General features: G+C 45.6%; 1 protein-coding gene across 5 annotated transcripts in view; it reads right to left on the bottom strand.

The window, feature by feature from the left end:
* Positions 1–13,569: 13,569 nt before the first annotated feature.
* The window catches only part of NUMB (NUMB endocytic adaptor protein), an 82,583-nt gene continuing 76,993 nt past the window's right edge, over positions 13,570–19,159 (bottom strand). For all 5 annotated transcript variants that reach the window (XM_053474911.1, XM_053474910.1, XM_053474909.1 and 2 more), the window contains 3 exons: positions 16,447–16,587; positions 15,628–15,786; positions 13,570–14,940 (listed from right to left, as the gene is read on the bottom strand). In XM_053474911.1, the coding sequence (XP_053330886.1) occupies positions 14,246–14,940; positions 15,628–15,786; positions 16,447–16,587 (995 nt within the window). In that variant the 3' untranslated portion in view covers positions 13,570–14,245. The remainder of the gene's footprint in view (positions 14,941–15,627; positions 15,787–16,446; positions 16,588–19,159) is intronic.

Genomic DNA, 19,159 nt, shown 5'->3' on the forward strand with positions numbered 1-19,159 from the left:
GTTACTTGAAGTATCTTGTCGCTATTTAAAAGCAATTGTGTAAATACTGGTGTTAGGGCACAGTAACATTGATGCGTGTAATCCGCCCTGTATGTCAAAACTCATTTCTGCAGCCGAATAACAAAAGTATTCTTTCAGGAAGTCCTTCTGTTGTATCCATAATCTTAGGCGATCACAGGGGCAATAAAGTTTCACAACCGTCAGTTTCATCCGTTAAACAGAAGATGCTGCATTATGTTACATACACCCCGCTGGTTGAGCGTCACGCATGCCAACTACCCTACAAATATACAGCGCACCTGGAATGACTAGGGTAGACTATGCCTGGAGACGCTTGGACAAAAAAAATAAATAAAAAAAATAAACCTTTATTTTTTATTATTTCCCTGTAATTTAAGGGTAAAAATATCCCAGAATCATTCTAAATTCGAGGTTTCATGCACAATAGAATTCCCTAGGCTCTTCTTAATCACGCCTTAAACTATAGGTAAGGCAAAACGTGGCAACATTAATAAAGTGATCATAGCGACACCATGATGTCACCGGGGCACGCGTAGGGTGAATTCCCACTACAATCCGCTTAAGAAAGCCATAGTGCAGTAAAGCGGACAGGCTCCTGCTGCCTTCTGAGATGCCGTAGTATAGAGGCTGCAGTCTTGCACTATATCAGGTTCCTATCTGTCACCAAGGTCTGTAGTGATGTTACATATTTTTGGAACAGAATAGCAGAATGCCCCTAATCCCAAGAGCTTACAGTCTGTGGAGTTGGACAAATGCCAGGACGGAAGCATGATTCTACAGGGCGTGTAGGAAAGAAAGGTAATAGAGTAGTGAGCGAGAGTTCAATAGACAACTAAAGTACAGTGTGCTTTTTATGTGACCGGAGGTGTATTCATAGATTTTCTTCCCGACAACGTTGGTAACGGAGACGGCAAAACTGGTTCTGAAGGTGACAAGGCTGATTCCACCCCGGTGCTGAGGTGTCCCCTCCCTCCCTTCCGTCCGCATTGTGACCAATTCAGGAAACTGCGTCGGGTAAAGCCATTTCCCGTCTTCTTCCCTGAGAAGTGGGAATCCAGGGAGGGCACGGCTTCTTCCTCAGATGTGTAATATTAGGAGGGGTGCCATGGCCACTGGATACACATCCTCTTCCTGCACCATTTAAAGGTAGATAGTAAGGGCTGAGGGGGCTATGAGTCAGTGGGTGTCCTTCTGGGTGGGTATGGGGTGTCTGGCCCTATACACATATTTCTTCTCATTCGAAGCACGTTCTTCCCACCCTGAATGGAATTCTTTATAAGAGCCTGAGCCAACACTATTTGTGACCCCCCCCCATTAACTCCCACAAGACGTAGATGCCACCCCCACACCTTATACTCTTCTCTTCCTCCTCCGAGTCGGACCGCCAGTGCTCTGCCTTTCCCACCTGAACTTCTGTAACCTTATGTCTGTGTATTACATATAGATCAATGTGTGCTACCTCCGTATAGCACAGAAGTGATAAGGCTGCCCCTTCTCTTTGTATAACACGCAAAGCTATGTGTATTGGATCCCAGTACCACACACACCGTTTCCTACCTGTAATGCACATGCAGGCCCCTGCACTTTGCGTACAAGATGTTTGTGAGCTGGGTAGTAATTACCTCTCTGCCAGCTGTGGATTGTTGGTCCGTTTGTCCGTTCCGACTGCATTCTGGGATACTCAACAATAGTAAGGAGACTGCAGTCTTGCCCGATATCCACCTTTTTGGGACAAGGGCTCCCATTATACCGCTAGACTGTAAGCTCCTTGGGAGAGGGTCTGCCATTACACCGCTAGACTGTAAGCTCCTTGAGAAAGGGTCGGCCATTATACCGCTAGACTGTAAGCTCCATTGGGAAAGGATCTGCCTTGAAACCACTAGACAGCAAGCTCCTTGGTATGGAGTCTCTCATTATACCACTAGAATGTAACTTTTCTAATACACCACTACGTGTTAAGACCTTTAGTACAGTAACTTCAAATTTCAAACATTTGAGTATGAATATAAGATGCCAGAAGGGGTTAATGCAGTACATGCACGAGCTCCCGGGATAATGTTCCACGCCTGGCAGCTCTGGCTCAGCCGAGTAACTGAAAGCAGATCTGTACGTTCCTCTGGTTTGGCTGGGTATGCCTTCTGTCCCAGTAACCCAATTCTGCTTCGCTCTGGAGCCAACATGCCTATTTAATTAGAGTCAGACTCGCGGCGGCTCTTCCAAAAATAACAGAATGCAGCTCGACGAGTCCCCTTTTAAAGAGATGTAAAAGATGAGAGGGGACAAACGGGAACATGGTGAACAAATCAATCTCAGCAGGCCCCTGTGTATTGGGCACCGATACTGCGTGACGTATCTGGTTTGTGAAAACGCAGAGAAAGCAATCAGAGTGTTTGGGTACACCGAGAACCCCTGGTCTGACCCCTTAGCCTCTCTTGGCCCATTCACAAGACTATACATGATTCTTCAGAAGGACAAGATCTGTAATGTAATTACTAACGTCCAGGGACTTCAGGGGTAAAACCTGAAATGCTAATGCTTGGGCAACCTTTAACGTCACAGGCATAAACTACCCCCGAAACCACCTAAGGGTTTATTAGGGTATGTACCGATGAGGCGAGTTCTGGTGGTACAAATAAACTCAAGGGGTCTTTTCTTTAAGGTGATGGTGTATATTGGGTGTTAAATTTGTGACTGGGACGAGGAAAACCATTGTGTTATTTCTGGGTTAGCCGACGAGTGTAACAGTCAGGGAAGCGCTTGCGTGATTTCCAGCATGGGGCGAGATTGAAGTCCTGTGTGATCCCTGTGCACCGGGTCGCTCAAGGCCTGAATGGTCTGAATTTGCGGTCATCGATAAATGTCTAGTGTCCCCATTCTGTCAGGGATGCTGGCAGTAAGGCTGAGATCACAACACAATAGGATAATCCCCCGTCTAACCCGGTCTTCCTACAGGAAGGAAGCCGCACAACACAATAGGATAATCCCCCGTCTAACCCGGTCTTCCTACAGGAAGGAAGCCGCACTTCCCAGGGCTAGGTGGCAGGGTGTGTGAGTGAGTGTGCGTGTCACCGGTGAAACAGAGGGTGCGTCCGGTGCTTACCGTTCGAGGCAGCTCCTGTCTCTACGCTGGAGACCAGTCACTGGTGTGCATGAGATACTACCGGTACTACGGGCAGCTGTAAGGGTCAAAAGCACAATTCAAAAGAAATACAGAAGTAATTGTTCATAAACCCCAATGATATTGGATAGGCATTGGTTACCAGCTGTGTAAAAAGCCAAAAATCACATTTAAATGCGTTGCAGCAAAAGGTCTTGAACATAGTGGCCAGATGGATTTTATCAAATTCTAATCCTGCAATTCATTTTATAGCAACTGAAGGGGAGACTGCTGTGGTTTCAACAATGCACCCACCAAGATATTTCGTTGTGTAGATAATAATGGCTCATTGAAAAAGTATCCCACAATGAGTCAAGCCCTGATTACCAAGAAATGCTGTTTATTAGTGGACAGAATGTTATGTATCTATAGAGACAGTCTGAAAACGCAAAAGACAACGCAACCTCTGGTTAGAAGACTCGGTTGTCTCTGACACAGGTACATATATACAGGTATATATGTTTAAATCCTCACAAAAGCAACCGTGTAGTTAATGGGCTTCACGCTATGGAGTCTGAGTAAGAGTAGAAATAAGTCATGTGGCCGGCCTCGAGGGGGGGGAGGACAGAGTGGCAGCATATCTCGAGGGGGGGGAGGACAGAGTGGCAGCGTATCTCGAAGGGGGGGAGGACAGAGTGGCAGCGTATCTCGAGGTGGGTGAGGACAGAGTGGCAGCATATCTCGGGGAGGGGGAGAGGACAGAGTGGCAGCATATCTCGGAGGGGGAGGACAGAGTGGCAGCATATCTCGGGGGGGGAGGACAGAGTGGCAGCATGTTTTTTGGTGCTTTTTTAAAGAAAAATTTTTTTTCTTTAAAAAAGCACCAAACTTTTAAGGTGCGGCCTATATACGGGGGCGGCCTATATCCGAGCCAATACGGTAATTTCCTAAAGGTTTTGAGTGTTTTTAAAATTTTTCATTTTTTGGCAAAAACTTAAGGTCCGCGGTCTAAGTTTTTTCATATTTTCAGCCATATCTGGTGTCCCATGTAGCTTCCACAGCAGGCCTCCAATACCATTCCTTTTAACTAGGATGTTATGCTGGATGCTAAAGGAATAATTTCCTAAAGGTTTTGAGTGTTTTTAAAATTTTTCATTTTTTGGCAAAAACTTAAGGTCTGCGGTCTAAGTTTTTTCATATTTTCAGCCATATCTGGTGTCCCATGTAGCTTCCAAAACAGGCCTCCAATACCATTCCTTTTAACTAGGATGTTATGCTGGATGCTAAAGGAATAATTTCCTAAAGGTTTTGAGTGTTTTTAAATTTTTCATTTTTTGGCAAAAACTTAAGGTCCGCGGTCTAAGTTTTTTCATATTTTCAGCCATATCTGGTGTCCCATGTAGCTTCCACAGCAGGCCTCCAATGCCATTCCTTTTAACTAGGATGTTATGCTGGATGCTAAAGGAATAATTTCCTAAAGGTTTTGAGTGTTTTTAAAATTTTTCATTTTTTGGCAAAAACTTAAGGTCCGCGGTCTAAGTTTTTTCATATTTTCAGCCATATCTGGTGTCCCATGTAGCTTCCGCAGCAGGCCTCCAATACCATTCCTTTTAGCTAGGATGTTATGCTGGATGCTAAAGGAATAATTTCCTAAAGGTTTTGAGTGTTTTTAAAATTTTTCATTTTTTGGCAAAAACTTAAGGTCCGTGGTCTAAGTTTTTTCATATTTTCAGCCATATCTGGTGTCCCATGTAGCTTCCACAGCAGGCCTCCAATACCATTCCTTTTAACTAGGATGTTATGCTGGATGCTAAAGGAATAATTTCCTAAAGGTTTTGAGTGTTTTTAAAATTTTTCATTTTTTGGCGAAAACTTAAGGTCCGCGGTCTAAGTTTTTTCCTATTTTCAGCCATATCTGGTGTCCCATGTAGCTTCCACAGCAGGCCTCCAATACCATTCCTTTTAACTAGGATGTTATGCTGGATGCTAAAGGAATAATTTCCTAAAGGTTTTGAGTGTTTTTAAAATTTTTCATTTTTTGGCAAAAACTTAAGGTCCGCGGTCTAAGTTTTTTCATATTTTCAGCCGTATCTGGTGTCCCATGTAGCTTCCACAGCAGGCCTCCAATACCATTCCTTTTAACTAGGATGTTATGCTGGATGCTAAAGGAATAATTTCCTAAAGGTTTTGAGTGTTTTTAAAATTTTTCATTTTTTGGAAAAAACTTAAGGTCCGCGGTCTAAGTTTTTTCATATTTTCAGCCATATCTGGTGTCCCATGTAGCTTCCGCAGCAGGCCTCCAATACCATTCCTTTTAACTAGGATGTTATGCTGGATGCTAAAGGAATAATTTCCTAAAGGTTTTGAGTGTTTTTAAAATTTTTCATTTTTTGGCAAAAACTTAAGGTCCGCGGTCTAAGTTTTTTCATATTTTCAGCCATATCTGGTGTCCCATGTAGCTTCCACAGCCGGCCTCCAATACCATTCCTTTTAACTAGGATGTTATGCTGGATGCTAAAGGAATAATTTCCTAAAGGTTTTGAGTGTTTTTAAAATTTTTCATTTTTTGGCAAAAACTTAAGGTCCGCGGTCTAAGTTTTTCATTTTTTCAGCCATATCTGGTGTCCCATGTAGCTTCCACAGCAGGCCTCCAATACCATTCCTTTTAACTAGGATGTTATGCTGGATGCTAAAGGAATAATTTCCTAAAGGTTTTGAGTGTTTCTAAAATTTTTCATTTTTTGGAAAAAACTTAAGGTCCGCGGTCTAAGTTTTTTCATATTTTCAGCCATATCTGGTGTCCCATGTAGCTTCCGCAGCAGGCCTCCAATACCATTCCTTTTAACTAGGATGTTATGCTGGATGCTAAAGGAATAATTTCCTAAAGGTTTTGAGTGTTTTTAAAATTTTTCATTTTTTGGCAAAAACTTAAGGTCCGCGGTCTAAGTTTTTTCATATTTTCAGCCATATCTGGTGTCCCATGTAGCTTCCGCAGCAGGCCTCCAATACCATTCCTTTTAACTAGGATGTTATGCTGGATGCTAAAGGAATACCGTATTGGCCCGAATATAGGCCGCACTTTTTTCCCCCACTTTAAGACTTTAAAGTGGGGGTGCGGCCTATATTCGGGGTCTAGCACCCGACGCCCGGGACATGCAGTCCCGGGCGCCGGGCAGGCAGCGGGGTTAGGATACAGATCCCCCGCAGCGGTGCAGGGGACCTGTATCCTACTCTCTGATACGCTCAGACAGCCTCCCGTGCCAGCACTTCCCACGTGGGGGGAGTACCGGCACGGGAGGTTGTCTAAGCGCATCGCACAGACGTTCACCGGCAGCGGCGATGCGCCGTTGCCAGTGAACGTGCGCACGATGCATTCTAACCCCCCCGACTTACCAGGGCAGACTCCCGGGTCTTGCAGGGCCGGCGGAAGACATCTACGCAATACGCGTATACAACTTCCGGTACCGGCACTTCCGCTGAGTGCCGGCACCGGGAGTTGTATACACGATGTGCATAGATGTCCCCCTCCGGCCCCGTAAGACACCCGGGAGTCTGCTCTGGTAAGTCGGGGGGGGAGGACAGAGTGGCAGCATATCGCGGGGAGGACAGAGTGGCAGCGTATCTCGAGGGGGGGGAGGACAGAGTGGCAGCATATCTCGAGGGGGGGGAGGACAGAGTGGCAGCGTATCTCGAAGGGGGGGAGGACAGAGTGGCAGCGTATCTCGAGGTGGGTGAGGACAGAGTGGCAGCGTATCTCGAGGTGGGTGAGGACAGAGTGGCAGCATATCTCGGGGAGGGGGAGAGGACAGAGTGGCAGCATATCTCGGGGGGGGGAGAGGACAGAGTGGCAGCATGTTTTTTGGTGCTTTTTTAAAGAAAATTTTTTTTTCTTTAAAAAAGCACCAAACTTTTAAGGTGCGGCCTACATACGGGGGCGGCCTATATCCGAGCCAATACGGTAATTTCCTAAAGGTTTTGAGTGTTTTTAAAATTTTTCATTTTTTGGCAAAAACTTAAGGTCCGCGGTCTAAGTTTTTTCATATTTTCAGCCATATCTGGTGTCCCATGTAGCTTCCACAGCAGGCCTCCAATACCATTCCTTTTAACTAGGATGTTATGCTGGATGCTAAAGGAATAATTTCCTAAAGGTTTTGAGTGTTTTTAAAATTTTTCATTTTTTGGAAAAAACTTAGGGTCCGCGGTCTAAGTTTTTTCATATTTTCAGGCATATCTGGTGTCCCATGTAGCTTCCACAGCAGGCCTCCAATACCATTCCTTTTAACTAGGATGTTATGCTGGATGCTAAAGGAATAATTTCCTAAAGGTTTTGAGTGTTTTTTAAATTTTTCATTTTTTGGCAAAAACTTAAGGTCCGCCGTGTCACGTACAAGTAGTTAGGAGACACCGTGGTCAGGTAGGACTCCAGGACAGAACAGGTATAACAAGCCGAGGTCAGGATTCCGGAGAGCAGGATAGTCGTATAACAGAGCCGAGGTCAGGATTCAGGAAAACAACGAAGTCAGACAAGCCAGGATCATACACAGGAATACCGAATCAGGAAACGCTATCTGGGCACTAGCACAAGGCATAGACAACAAACAGAAGGCAAGGTCAGATAGAACTGAAGAGGTTTAAATAGAAACCACAGAGGAAGTTCAAATCTCCCGCCAAACCTCATGACGTCACTTCCAATGACCGGGAATCACCACCATGATGAGTGTGGCGCAATCTCCCTTCATATAAGCCTGCAGTTCGGGAGTTCACCACCAGAAACCGGACGCCGTGTTCCAGGAGGTCTGCCTCTCCTGTGCGGCAGTCCTGTAGACGACGGCGGAGGCGGCACAGTGTTGGAGGGAGGTCTCCCTCTCCTCCGTGGAGGATCCGGTGCCCGTGCGTTGGAGGGGGGTCTCCCTCTCCTCTGTGGCGGCTCCGGAGGTCGTGCGTTGGAGGGGGGTCTCCCTCTCCTCCGTGCCGGCTCCGGTGGTCGTGTATTGGAGGGGGGTCTCCCTCTCCTCCGTGCCGGCTCCGGTGGCCGCGTATTGGAGGGGGGTCTCCCTCTCCTCCGTGCCGGCTCCGGTGGCCGCGTATTGGAGGGGGGTCTCCCTCTCCTCCGTGGCGGCAACGTGGGAGCCGGGGGCAGGTAAGTAACAGTACCCCCCCTTGAAAGGGCGCCCTCAGGGCGACCACCAGGGCGAGAAGGATGCCTAGCATGAAACGCACGTATCAACCGTGGTACGGATAGGCGTGCCGCAGGTATCCAGGATCGTTCCTCAGGACCGAGACCCCTCCATTGTACCAGGTACTGCAAACTACCCTGTTGTCGCCGGGAATCAAGAATTACCCGAGGAATCCTTCTGTCCGAAGCTCTCCTGGCAGTTTCCATAGTAGAATTCCCACCTCGGGTAAACCGGTTGCAGACAAGGGGCTTCAACAATGAGGCGTGAAATACCCGAGGGATGCGGAGCGTTCTAGGCAGTGCAAGTTCGTACGCCACCGGATTGATCTGCCGTACAACTGGAAAGGGCCCAATAAACCGTGGGGCCAATTTCATGGACGGAACCCGGCGTCTCAGAAATCTAGTAGACAGCCATACTCTTTCGCCAGGCCGGTACGAGGGGTTGGGGGAGCGCCTCTTGTTGCCCTGACATTGCTGGAGAGAAGCCGCGTGTTCCAATGCGGAATGTACGAAGCCCAGGTGGTACGAATAGACGCAAGTCTCTCCTCCAGATCTGGAACAGCTGAAACCGGTAATGTCTCTGGGAGGGACTGTGGATGGAGACCATACAGGCAGAAGAAAGGCGAAATCCTGGTAGATTCTTGGAGCGTGTTGTTCCTAGCAAACTCTGCAAATGGCAACAGATCGACCCAATCATCTTGATGATCGTTGATGAAGAGACGTAGATACTGTTCCAGATGTTGGTTCGCTCTCTCCACCAGGCCGTTCGTCTGTGGGTGATATGCTGAAGAGAAGGCCAACGTGATGCCCAGGGATTTCGCGAATTCACGCCAGAATCTAGCCACGAACTGGGTACCTCTGTCCGACACGATCTCAGACGGTACTCCGTGGAGCCGCACAATCTCCCGGATGAAGATGTCCGCCAGAGTAGAGGCGCTGGGTAGTTTCCGCAGTGGAATAAAGTGGGCCATCTTAGAGAAACGGTCGACCACCACGAGGATCACGGTATGTCCCCTGGACGGCGGTAATTCTACAATAAAGTCCATTGCCACATGAGTCCAGGGAACCGAAGGACAAGGGAGAGGTCGAAGAAGGCCAGCCGGACGAGTGCGAGAGGATTTGTTGGCCGCGCATCTCGCACATGACTGAACGAATGCTGTAATGTCTCTGCCCCAATGAGGCCACCAAAAAGTCCGTGAAAGTAGCTCCCTAGTGCGTGCCACTCCTGCATGCCCCGAGGTCCTGGCACCATGTAGAGTGCGGAGAATGGGTACCCGCAAACTGGGAGGGACGTAGAGCCTACCCGGCGGCAAGGAATCCGGAGCTTGACCTTGAGAACGAGTGACGCGATCCAGCAAAGGAGCATATCCCCGTAACCGAATGGCTGCAACGACCTTGGCAGAAGGGATAATGGGTTCTGGCTCTCTACTCTCCGCCTCAGGTTGCGTAAACATGCGGGACAGAGCGTCCGCTTTAGTGTTCTTTGAACCCGGACGGTACGTGAGCACAAACGGAAATCGGGAGAGAAAGAGAGCCCATCTTGCCTGGCGAGGATTGAGACACTTAGCCGACTCTATGTATTGAAGATTCTTGTGATCGGTCAGAATCAAGGTCGGTACCGAGGCCCCCTCCAGCAGGTGACGCCATTCCTCCAAGGCCAGGATAACTGCCAACAGTTCTTTATTCCCTATATCGTAATTCTTCTCGGCTGTAGAGAAGTGTCTTGAGAAGTAGCCGCAAGGGTGTAGTGGTCCGCTGTACGAAGCTCGTTGGGAGAGTATCGCTCCCACTCCAGATTCAGAGGCATCTACCTCCAGGACAAATGGTAGAAGCGGATTGGGATGCCGTAATACTGGAGCCGTTGTGAACTTCTCTTTGAGAAGAGTGAACGCGGACACTGCTTCGGAGGACCATTCAGACACATTGGCCCCTTTTTTAGACAAGTCCGTTAGAGGGGCGACAATCCTCGAGTAATTCCGGATGAAGCGTCTATAGTAATTCGCGAATCCGAGGAAGCGTTGCAGAGCCTTGAGACCCGTAGGTCGTGGCCAATCTTTGATCGCCAGCACCTTCGATGGGTCCATATCGAAACCCTCAGGAGTAATCACGTACCCCAAGAAAGTCACCTTGCGGGTCTCAAAAACGCACTTTTCCAACTTGGCATATAGCCCATGCTGTCGGAGACGGCTCAGAACTTGACGGACCTGGTCGCGGTGAATAGATAAGTTCTCTGAGTAAATCAGGATATCGTCCAGGTATACGACCACGAACTGCTGGAGAAAGTCCCGTAGACAGTCGTTAATAAATTCCTGGAACACCGCCGGGGCATTGCACAGACCAAACGGCATGACCAGGTACTCATAATGTCCCGAGCGGGTGTTGAAGGCTGTCCTCCACTCGTGACCGGCACGAATACGGACCAGGTTATACGCCCCACGGAGATCCAATTTGGTAAAGATTTGGGCCCCGCGTAATCTGTCGAAAAGTTCCGAGATGAGGGGGATAGGATAGGAGTTCCGCCTTGTAATCCTATTCAAGCCTCTGTAGTCGATGCAAGGTCTCAGTTCTCCGTTCTTCTTCTTGACGAAGAAAAACCCCGCTCCAGCCGGGGACGTAGACCGACGGATGAAACCCCGCCTCAGATTCTCCTCGATGTAGGATTCCATGGCCTGGGTCTCGGGAACAGACAAGGGGTAGACACGACCTCGGGGTGGCATAGTGCCCGGAAGGAGATCAATAGGGCAGTCGTAGGATCTATGAGGAGGTAACTTCTCCGCCTCCTTCTTGTCAAATACATCCGCAAACTCCCGATAATGACTTGGAAGAATCGTAGCGGCCATCTCCGAACCAGTAGACCATGGCCAGTCGAATGGGTGAGTCACAGTGCTCCCCGCAAGCTTGACTCCAGGACGTGATCTGCCCAGTTGCCCAATTGATGGTAGGGTTGTGCCTTTGTAACCATGGAAACCCCAAAACAACAGGAGTAGAGGGAGAGCAAATTACCAGGAACTGTAGATTCTCTTTATGCATCCTCCCTACGGAGAGTGTCACTGGTACGGTAGTTCGGGTGACTTGTGGCGGATGAAGTGGTCTGCCATCAATGGCCTCAATTCTCACCGGCGTGTCTTTAGGTGTGGTGGGAATAAACTGCTGCTCGCAAAAATGGGCATCAATAAAGTTCTCTGCGGCTCCAGAATCCAGAAAAGCCACAGTGCAAACGGATCCCCCCAGCCATGATATCCGAATTGGAACGGTCATCCGAGTGCTGCTAGAATCAGAGGACAGACCCAGCACACCTAAAGCAGGTCCTCTAAACCACTCTAGGTGCGGGCGTTTCCCGACTTTTTAGGACAGGATCGGGCCCAATGTCCAGTCAGACCGCAATATAGGCAGAGCCCCTCCTTTCTTCGCCTGGCTTTCTCACTCTCAGACAGACGAGTAATTCCCAGCTGCATAGGCTCCTCACAGGTAACAGGAGACGTGGGTGGTGGTATGAACTGAGGAGCCAGACGCGGGAGGGAACGTACACTTCTCTCCCGTGCTCTCAGATTGTCTCGTTGCACCTGCCGTTCTCGAAGACGAAGGTCGATCTGGGTCACATAGGAGATCACCGAGTCCAGGTCAGATGGAAGATCACGAGCAGCAATCTCGTCTTTCAAAGTCTCTGATAGTCCGTTCAAAAAAGCAGCGATAAGGGCCTCGCTGGTCCAGTTCACTTCACCCATTAGCGTACGACATTCAATAGCATAGTCCATGAGGGTACGCTCTCCTTGACGGATGTTGAAGAGAGAGGATGAAGCAGTGGAACTTCTGCCTGGAACATCGAACACAGCACGTAGTGCGGCCACAAATTCGGAATAGGAGTGAACCGCTTGGGTACTCCTCTCCCACAGAGGAGATGCCCAGGCCAGGGCCCTGTCCGTGAGAAGCGAGATTATGTAACCAATCTTAGCCCGATCAGAAACAAAGGCATAAGGGTTAAGTTCAAAATGAATCTCGCACTGGTTGAGAAATCCACGGCAGGTCGCAGGATCTCCTCCATATCGCTGGGGTGGAGGAAGATTCATAGGAGCATGAACCACCGGCATTGGGGCTGGAGCTGGTACCGGCGGTGGAGCTACAGCTGGAGAGGCATGCACTTGTAGACCGGGATCTGTGCGTTGTAGAAGGGTCTGGAGGGCTTGGGCAAACTGGTCCAGACGATGGTCCATCTCATCCAGACGAGCCTCACAGGAACCCTGAGATCCTACCGAAGCGGGTCTCATGATGGCCTTCACGTACAAGTAGTTAGGAGACACCGTGGTCAGGTAGGACTCCAGGACAGAACAGGTATAACAAGCCGAGGTCAGGATTCCGGAGAGCAGGATAGTCGTATAACAGAGCCGAGGTCAGGATTCAGGAAAACAACGAAGTCAGACGAGCCAGGATCATACACAGGAATACCGAATCAGGAAACGCTATCTGGGCACTAGCACAAGGCATAGACAACCAACAGAAGGCAAGGTCAGATAGAACTGAAGAGGTTTAAATAGAAACCACAGAGGAAGTTCAAATCTCCCGCCAAACCTCATGACGTCACAATGACCGGGAATCACCACCATGATGAGTGTGGCGCAATCTCCCTTCATAAAAGCCTTTCCCAATTTAAAAAAAAAAAAATCTGACTTCTCACATAGGCACACTCTGGATGAAAGTATGACGACTGGGAACAACGTGGTGCATTTAACATACCTCTAGAAGTGTAAGATAGTTAGTAGCTATCAGTGATATATGGTTTATGACAAAGCAGCAATTTAAAGTTTTATTATTTTTACCTACATTCTATATAAAAAGGTCTAACAATCAAACTAACAAAGCAATATTTCCAGAGTGGGATTGCAATTTTTACTCTTAAAAGCACATTTTATCTTCTGTAATTGTCCTGTTTGCTGTGACCTGTCAGTATATACACAATGTGTAACTAAGAGGAAGAAGTCACATTCCACCACCAATATTTATTTCTGTATGTAAATCAGTACAAACGTGCACATGCATGACCATAAAAACTACATTTACAAAGTAGACTGTACTTTAAATGAACTTGAGGTATATAAGAGGCAAAAAAGAATCAAAGTAAATTAGTGGAAGGGGAAAAGATAAAATATATAAAATGTATTAAAAACATATATAAATGAAAAATAATCAGTCTGTCAAAAGAAACCCTTATCTTAATAATGCATCTGTATCAATTATGTATAATATTTAGTGATGAGAGAATAAGACACACATTTCAATCTTGGCTTTTACACCATGTAAATACTGTGTTTTAATTTGCTTTTAAATGTACAACAGAGATCTTTCCCTTGGTGATTGTTTAAGCATTGTGCTACTTACATGTGAAAGACATACAGCAAACAAAGATAAAACCACAACCAGTCCAGTCATTGGTTTAATAAAGAATTAGCAGCTAAATCAAACATTATATACAATTTAGTAGCAACTGAGCCATTCTTTTTGTTTAACCTTTGGCAAGATTACTAACAAACGTATACAACCATTAATTACCCCAAACTATTTAAAATATTTGTAATGCATAAAAATAAAGATTTTGGCTTTAATTTGTTTTGCTGCTGGAATGGCTTTCAGTGCGATGCTCTGCACTACACCATAAACCCATCTGGCAGCTCAAGGGTTGAGACCTCTTTATATCCTATTGAATCTTCACATATAGATATTTACACATACTATCTTCTTTCAATATGGAAGCACGGGCACTGAAAGGCAGCATTGCAGAGTCTTAGCTCAGCCAAGGGTTATTTGTATTAAAATATTTAACAACCACCCTCCTATCCCATCCCATGGCCACAATCCAGGTCCATCTCTAATTTGCTGTATATATATATATATATATCTCAATGTAATCTCCATAATGTTTACTACAAAAATATTCTAGAACAATTCTTACTGCAGCTTTAGAGTTCAATTTCAAATGTCTTTTGAAGGTCACTGGAGAATGGGTTTGTTGGAGAAGGATTTGAACGAGGTTTTGATTTGCCTTCCAGTGCAGCCCACTGCGCCTCAAATGGGTCTACAGCCACAGAAGCTGCTGGTGCTTGCTGATGTTTGGCTTCCAAATCCCAGCCTGTGTTCTCCACACCGTTGAAGGCAACAGAACCATTTTGATGCTGCGTGGTTGGTTTAAAGAAGGGACTGCTGGTTGCACTAGAGGTCTCGTAGGTGGGGAGAGTCTGCTGCTTCACTGAGGCAGGTGACAGCTTTGGTTGGTAGACTTGGGGGTGACCTGCAGCTCCAAACACATTGGCGACCATCTGGGAGGGAGTTATGCCGACAACCGGAACACTGGGGGTTGGGTAGCTCATTCCGTTTGCCACAGTGTAGGGTTGGTGCACAGGCATAAAAGGTGACTGCAATGCTGGGACAACGGCAACTGGCACAGGTGGGGCTACTAAAGTGTTCGATGAGTACGGCTGGGCTGGATTTGAAGCAGTAAGAACAAGTGGCAGTACAGGCTGGAGTGCAGGCACGGGAGACTGTCGCGGATGCGCTTTTACAGTCTTTGACACCTCTTCCAACCAACGATCTGCTTCTGAAGGTGTCCGCTTGTGGTTTGACTGGAGACCAGTAGATGTTGAGACAAACTCAGGACCTAGAGACAAAAAAAAATAAATTAAAAAAAAAAATCACAGAATGGAAATTACATAAAATAATTACAATAATGTAACTATATAGGTTGTGAATCTATAATGTTCAGCATAATGAGCTGGTGAGCAGAGTATTCAGGGTTTAATGTATGGCTGTCCAGATAATGTTTAAATTCAACTCATTGTAGTCAATTAAAGGAAGATGGAAGTTATGGTTCCACAGTACTGGGGGCATAGCTGGTGGCTTCTGGTTAAGACATAAAGAGGGGATCATACATATAAAACTGCAGTGTAAACAACAAAGTGAATCTAGTGATCTGGTTATATTATTAGGAATGTGGTGGACGTTTTTTCAAAAAATACATATAAATGGTGTCATTTGAAAAGTCTACCTATAAACTATCGCTTAAATAATAAAAGGTTTTGCATAATAGCCTATGGAAAGAGTTAACGCAGAATACACATTGTGATCTAACGGGCACTAAATCGTTTTACGAAGAAAGTGTAGGCCATACAAAGTTGTATATTAAGAGCAACTCATTTGTGAGGTCAAAGGAAGAGTGAAGAGGTCTAAAATACAAAAAAAAATATAGTGCATATACTTAGTAACTACAGCAATAAAATCATTTCTAAAAACTTAATCATATTTGAAAATACAACTGAACTTGGCGAATAGATATGTCGTGCCTTACCAATCAGAGGTGATGTGCCACTACTAGAAAGCGAGGGACCAGGGGCAGGTGGTGTGTTTGCCCATGGATTGGTCTCACGAACTGGCATCGCTGCAGGCACCACAGAAACTGATGTGGCTGTAGTAGCAGACAAAGTGAAAGGAGTGGAATTGCCATTTACTGAAACAGGAACAAAAAAAAGGAGCGCTGAGCTCATACCAAGACATGGGAGGATATGTGAAGATATGCTAAATGGGTTACTGGCAGGGAAACTGTACTCATGCAAGTCCTATAGAATCCAACATGATTTATTTTATTTGTCACAGAAGAACACATCTACCATACAATTAGATCAAAACAGAATACAAGGTTATCTAGGTTTTAGAAGCATTCTATCCAGGTGCAGTAAATGGTGTAAGGCACTGGTCTCAACCTGGTCCTCAACAATCACATTTTCAGATCAAGTCCTCTGCCCAAGCATTTGTCTTATGGACAGGTCCACCTGGGCTAATGGAATGCCTAGACATGTTTCTGTACTTTTGAGAACCACAGTTGGGGATCACAGATCTTCCCAGACAAAATGGCAGCAACTGAAGATTTAGATTTTATGGAATTAAAGGAATCTACGCTAAACACTTTGTGGTATTTATAACCAAAAGGACAAATGCAAATCTATTAAAACAAATGCTATAAAAAATAACCAGAATATTGGCAAAGGACCTGAACTCCTCCTCAGTTATAAGTATTTTGCAAGACAACAAATCTGCATTACAATTCCTATAACTATGAAAACCCCCAAAATACATTAAAAAAGGGAGATGCATGTTGCCAATTACAAACCTTCGAAGGGCGGTGACTGTGGTGTGGTGGGTTTGGTCATTGGAACAGATGCAAACGGGTCTTCAGGTGGTGCACTGAAGGTGTTGGTTATTTGTGAACACAACGCACTAATGGTGTCAGATTCTCCTTCCAACTCTGCAACTAAAAAGGAGAAAAACCCCCAAAACATTAGCTTTATTTTGATATGGCGGGGTGCCAAATGTCAACAGGGTAACAATAAGGCACAAATACAATTAAATACACAAGGTTCTCCACAAAACAAAGCAAAAAATATCCAACTAAGCATATGGACAAAATACACCAGCTAATATGCTCTCCCTTTTTCCTGATGTATTCCTTTGTAAGCGTGGCATTAACAAATATTCAATATTTAACTTCACATAGTTACATTGAAACTCAGCATTTAAAAGATTAAACGTGCTGTATATTTCACAATGAAAAGCAAACTCTATATGCACTATTTTCTAGGAAGCCCCAAACTGCTTTAAGTTGAATTAAAAGGATGTTACTTTGTGGGAGAGCGTCACTTAGGAACAAAGGGATTTTTTTAATGTTAAAATGCATACTGCCCAGTTATGTGGCTTATGGATGGGAAAGTGGATGTAAACTCTTTGAAGCATAGCCTTTTGTTTTTGGTAATGCCTAATCGGTTAATACCAAATAACCGATAATGAAAATCGGTGTCAACAAATTTCATTATCGATTAGTTGAATCGATTTTATTGACTACAAGATGAGGGTTACCCCCCACCCCGTTTTATAATCCAACCTCAAATAGAGATCAGATAATAACGCTAAGGTCCAGATCCGCGGCAGGAGACCTGGATCATCCTCCCTGGCAGCCAGTGGGTGCAGACATCCTTCGCTTCTGCCCTCCACTTCCGCCGGGTCTTCTATGACTGAGCGCGGGCATAACACATAGAAGCCCCAGTGGAAGTGAAGGGCAGTAGAGGAGGTTGTCTGCGCGCATCACGCACACCCCCACCAGCTGCCAGGGAGGAGGATCCAGTCCCCCTTCAGCGCTGCAGAGGATACCCCTCCCTGGCAGCCAGTACATACATACATATATACACATACATACACGCACACACACACATACATATATACACATACATACACGCACACACATACATACATATATACACATACATACACGCACACACATACATACATTACACCCACAAACCCATGCCTCTTGGAGCAATAATCTATACATACATATATATACACACACATACATATATACATACATACATACACACATATACATACATACATATATACATATATATACACATACATATATATACACATATAGACATACATATACATACATACATATATATATACATATATATATATATACATATAAACATACACATACATATATATACATATACATATATACATGCATATATATACATATTAGGGCTGCAACAACAAATCGATAAAATCGATAATAATCGATAATGAAATTCGTTGCCAACAAATTTCGTTATCGATTAGTTGAATCGATTATCGATTATAAAATGAGGGTTTTTTCAGAGCAAACGCTCTGAAAAATCCCCCTCATTATATAATCCGTTTAGTCTGACTCACCGTCTCACAGCAGCAGCTCCTACTTACTCCCCCTCCCTGTAATCACTGTGACAACTGGCCCCGCCCCTTCCTTCTCCAGGCCAGAACCACATGGCTGTGACACTCATCTAACTGTAAGTATATGTATGTAATATATATATATATATATATATATATATATATATATATATATATATATATATGTATGTAATATATATATATATATATATATATATATATATGTATATATATATATATATATATATTTGGGCTACTGAAAGTTAGGGGAGGTGGGGGTTAATTTAGGGGCAGTTATGGTTAGTGGGGTGTTTAGGGTTAATTTAGGGGCAGTTATGGTTAATTGGGTGTTTAGGGTTAATTTAGGGGCAGTTATGTTAATAGGGTGTTTAGGGTTAATTTAGGAGCAGCTGTGGTTAATGGGGTGTTTGGGGTTAATTTGAGGCAGTTGTGGTTAATGGTGTGTTTACGGTTAATTTAGGGGATGCTGTGGTTGATGGGGTCTTTAGGGTTAATTTAGGGGATGCTGTGGTTAAGGGGGTGTTAAGGGTTAATTTAGGGGCAGTTATGGTTAATGGGGAGTTTAGGGTTAATTTAGGGGAATCTAAATCCTGGGGGCAGTGAAGTGACATATCTGGGGGTATAAGGCATATACAGTATATAAGGCATATGTGGGGAGGGCAGTGTGGCATGTCTGGGGAGGACGGAGTGGTGTATCAGGGTGTATAAGGCATATCTGGGGGTAGAGAAGTGGCATGTCTGGGAGGCAGGGTGGCATGTCTGGGGAGGATGGAGTGGGGTATCAGGGGGTATAAGGCGTATCAGGCACAGTGGCATGTGGGAGGCAGCGTGGGGTGGTATATGTGGGAGGCAGCGTGGAGTGGCAGATGTGGGAGGCAGCGTGGTGTGGTATATGTGGGAGGCAGCGTGGCATATGTGGGGGGGCAGCATGGCGTATGTGGGGGGGCAGCATGGCATGTCTGGGAGGCAGCGTAGCAAGCCTGGGCTCAAATGTGCATATATTGGGGGGCTGGTTGGGAAATAAAGACAAGAAATTTATTATCAAAGTTTTTTTATTCTGCTGTTTGTATTTAACATCATTTGTTTAGTAAATTATT

This window comes from Spea bombifrons, chromosome 9 (genome assembly GCF_027358695.1).
Source record: "Spea bombifrons isolate aSpeBom1 chromosome 9, aSpeBom1.2.pri, whole genome shotgun sequence".
NCBI classification, from domain to species: Eukaryota; Metazoa; Chordata; class Amphibia; order Anura; family Pelobatidae; genus Spea; species Spea bombifrons.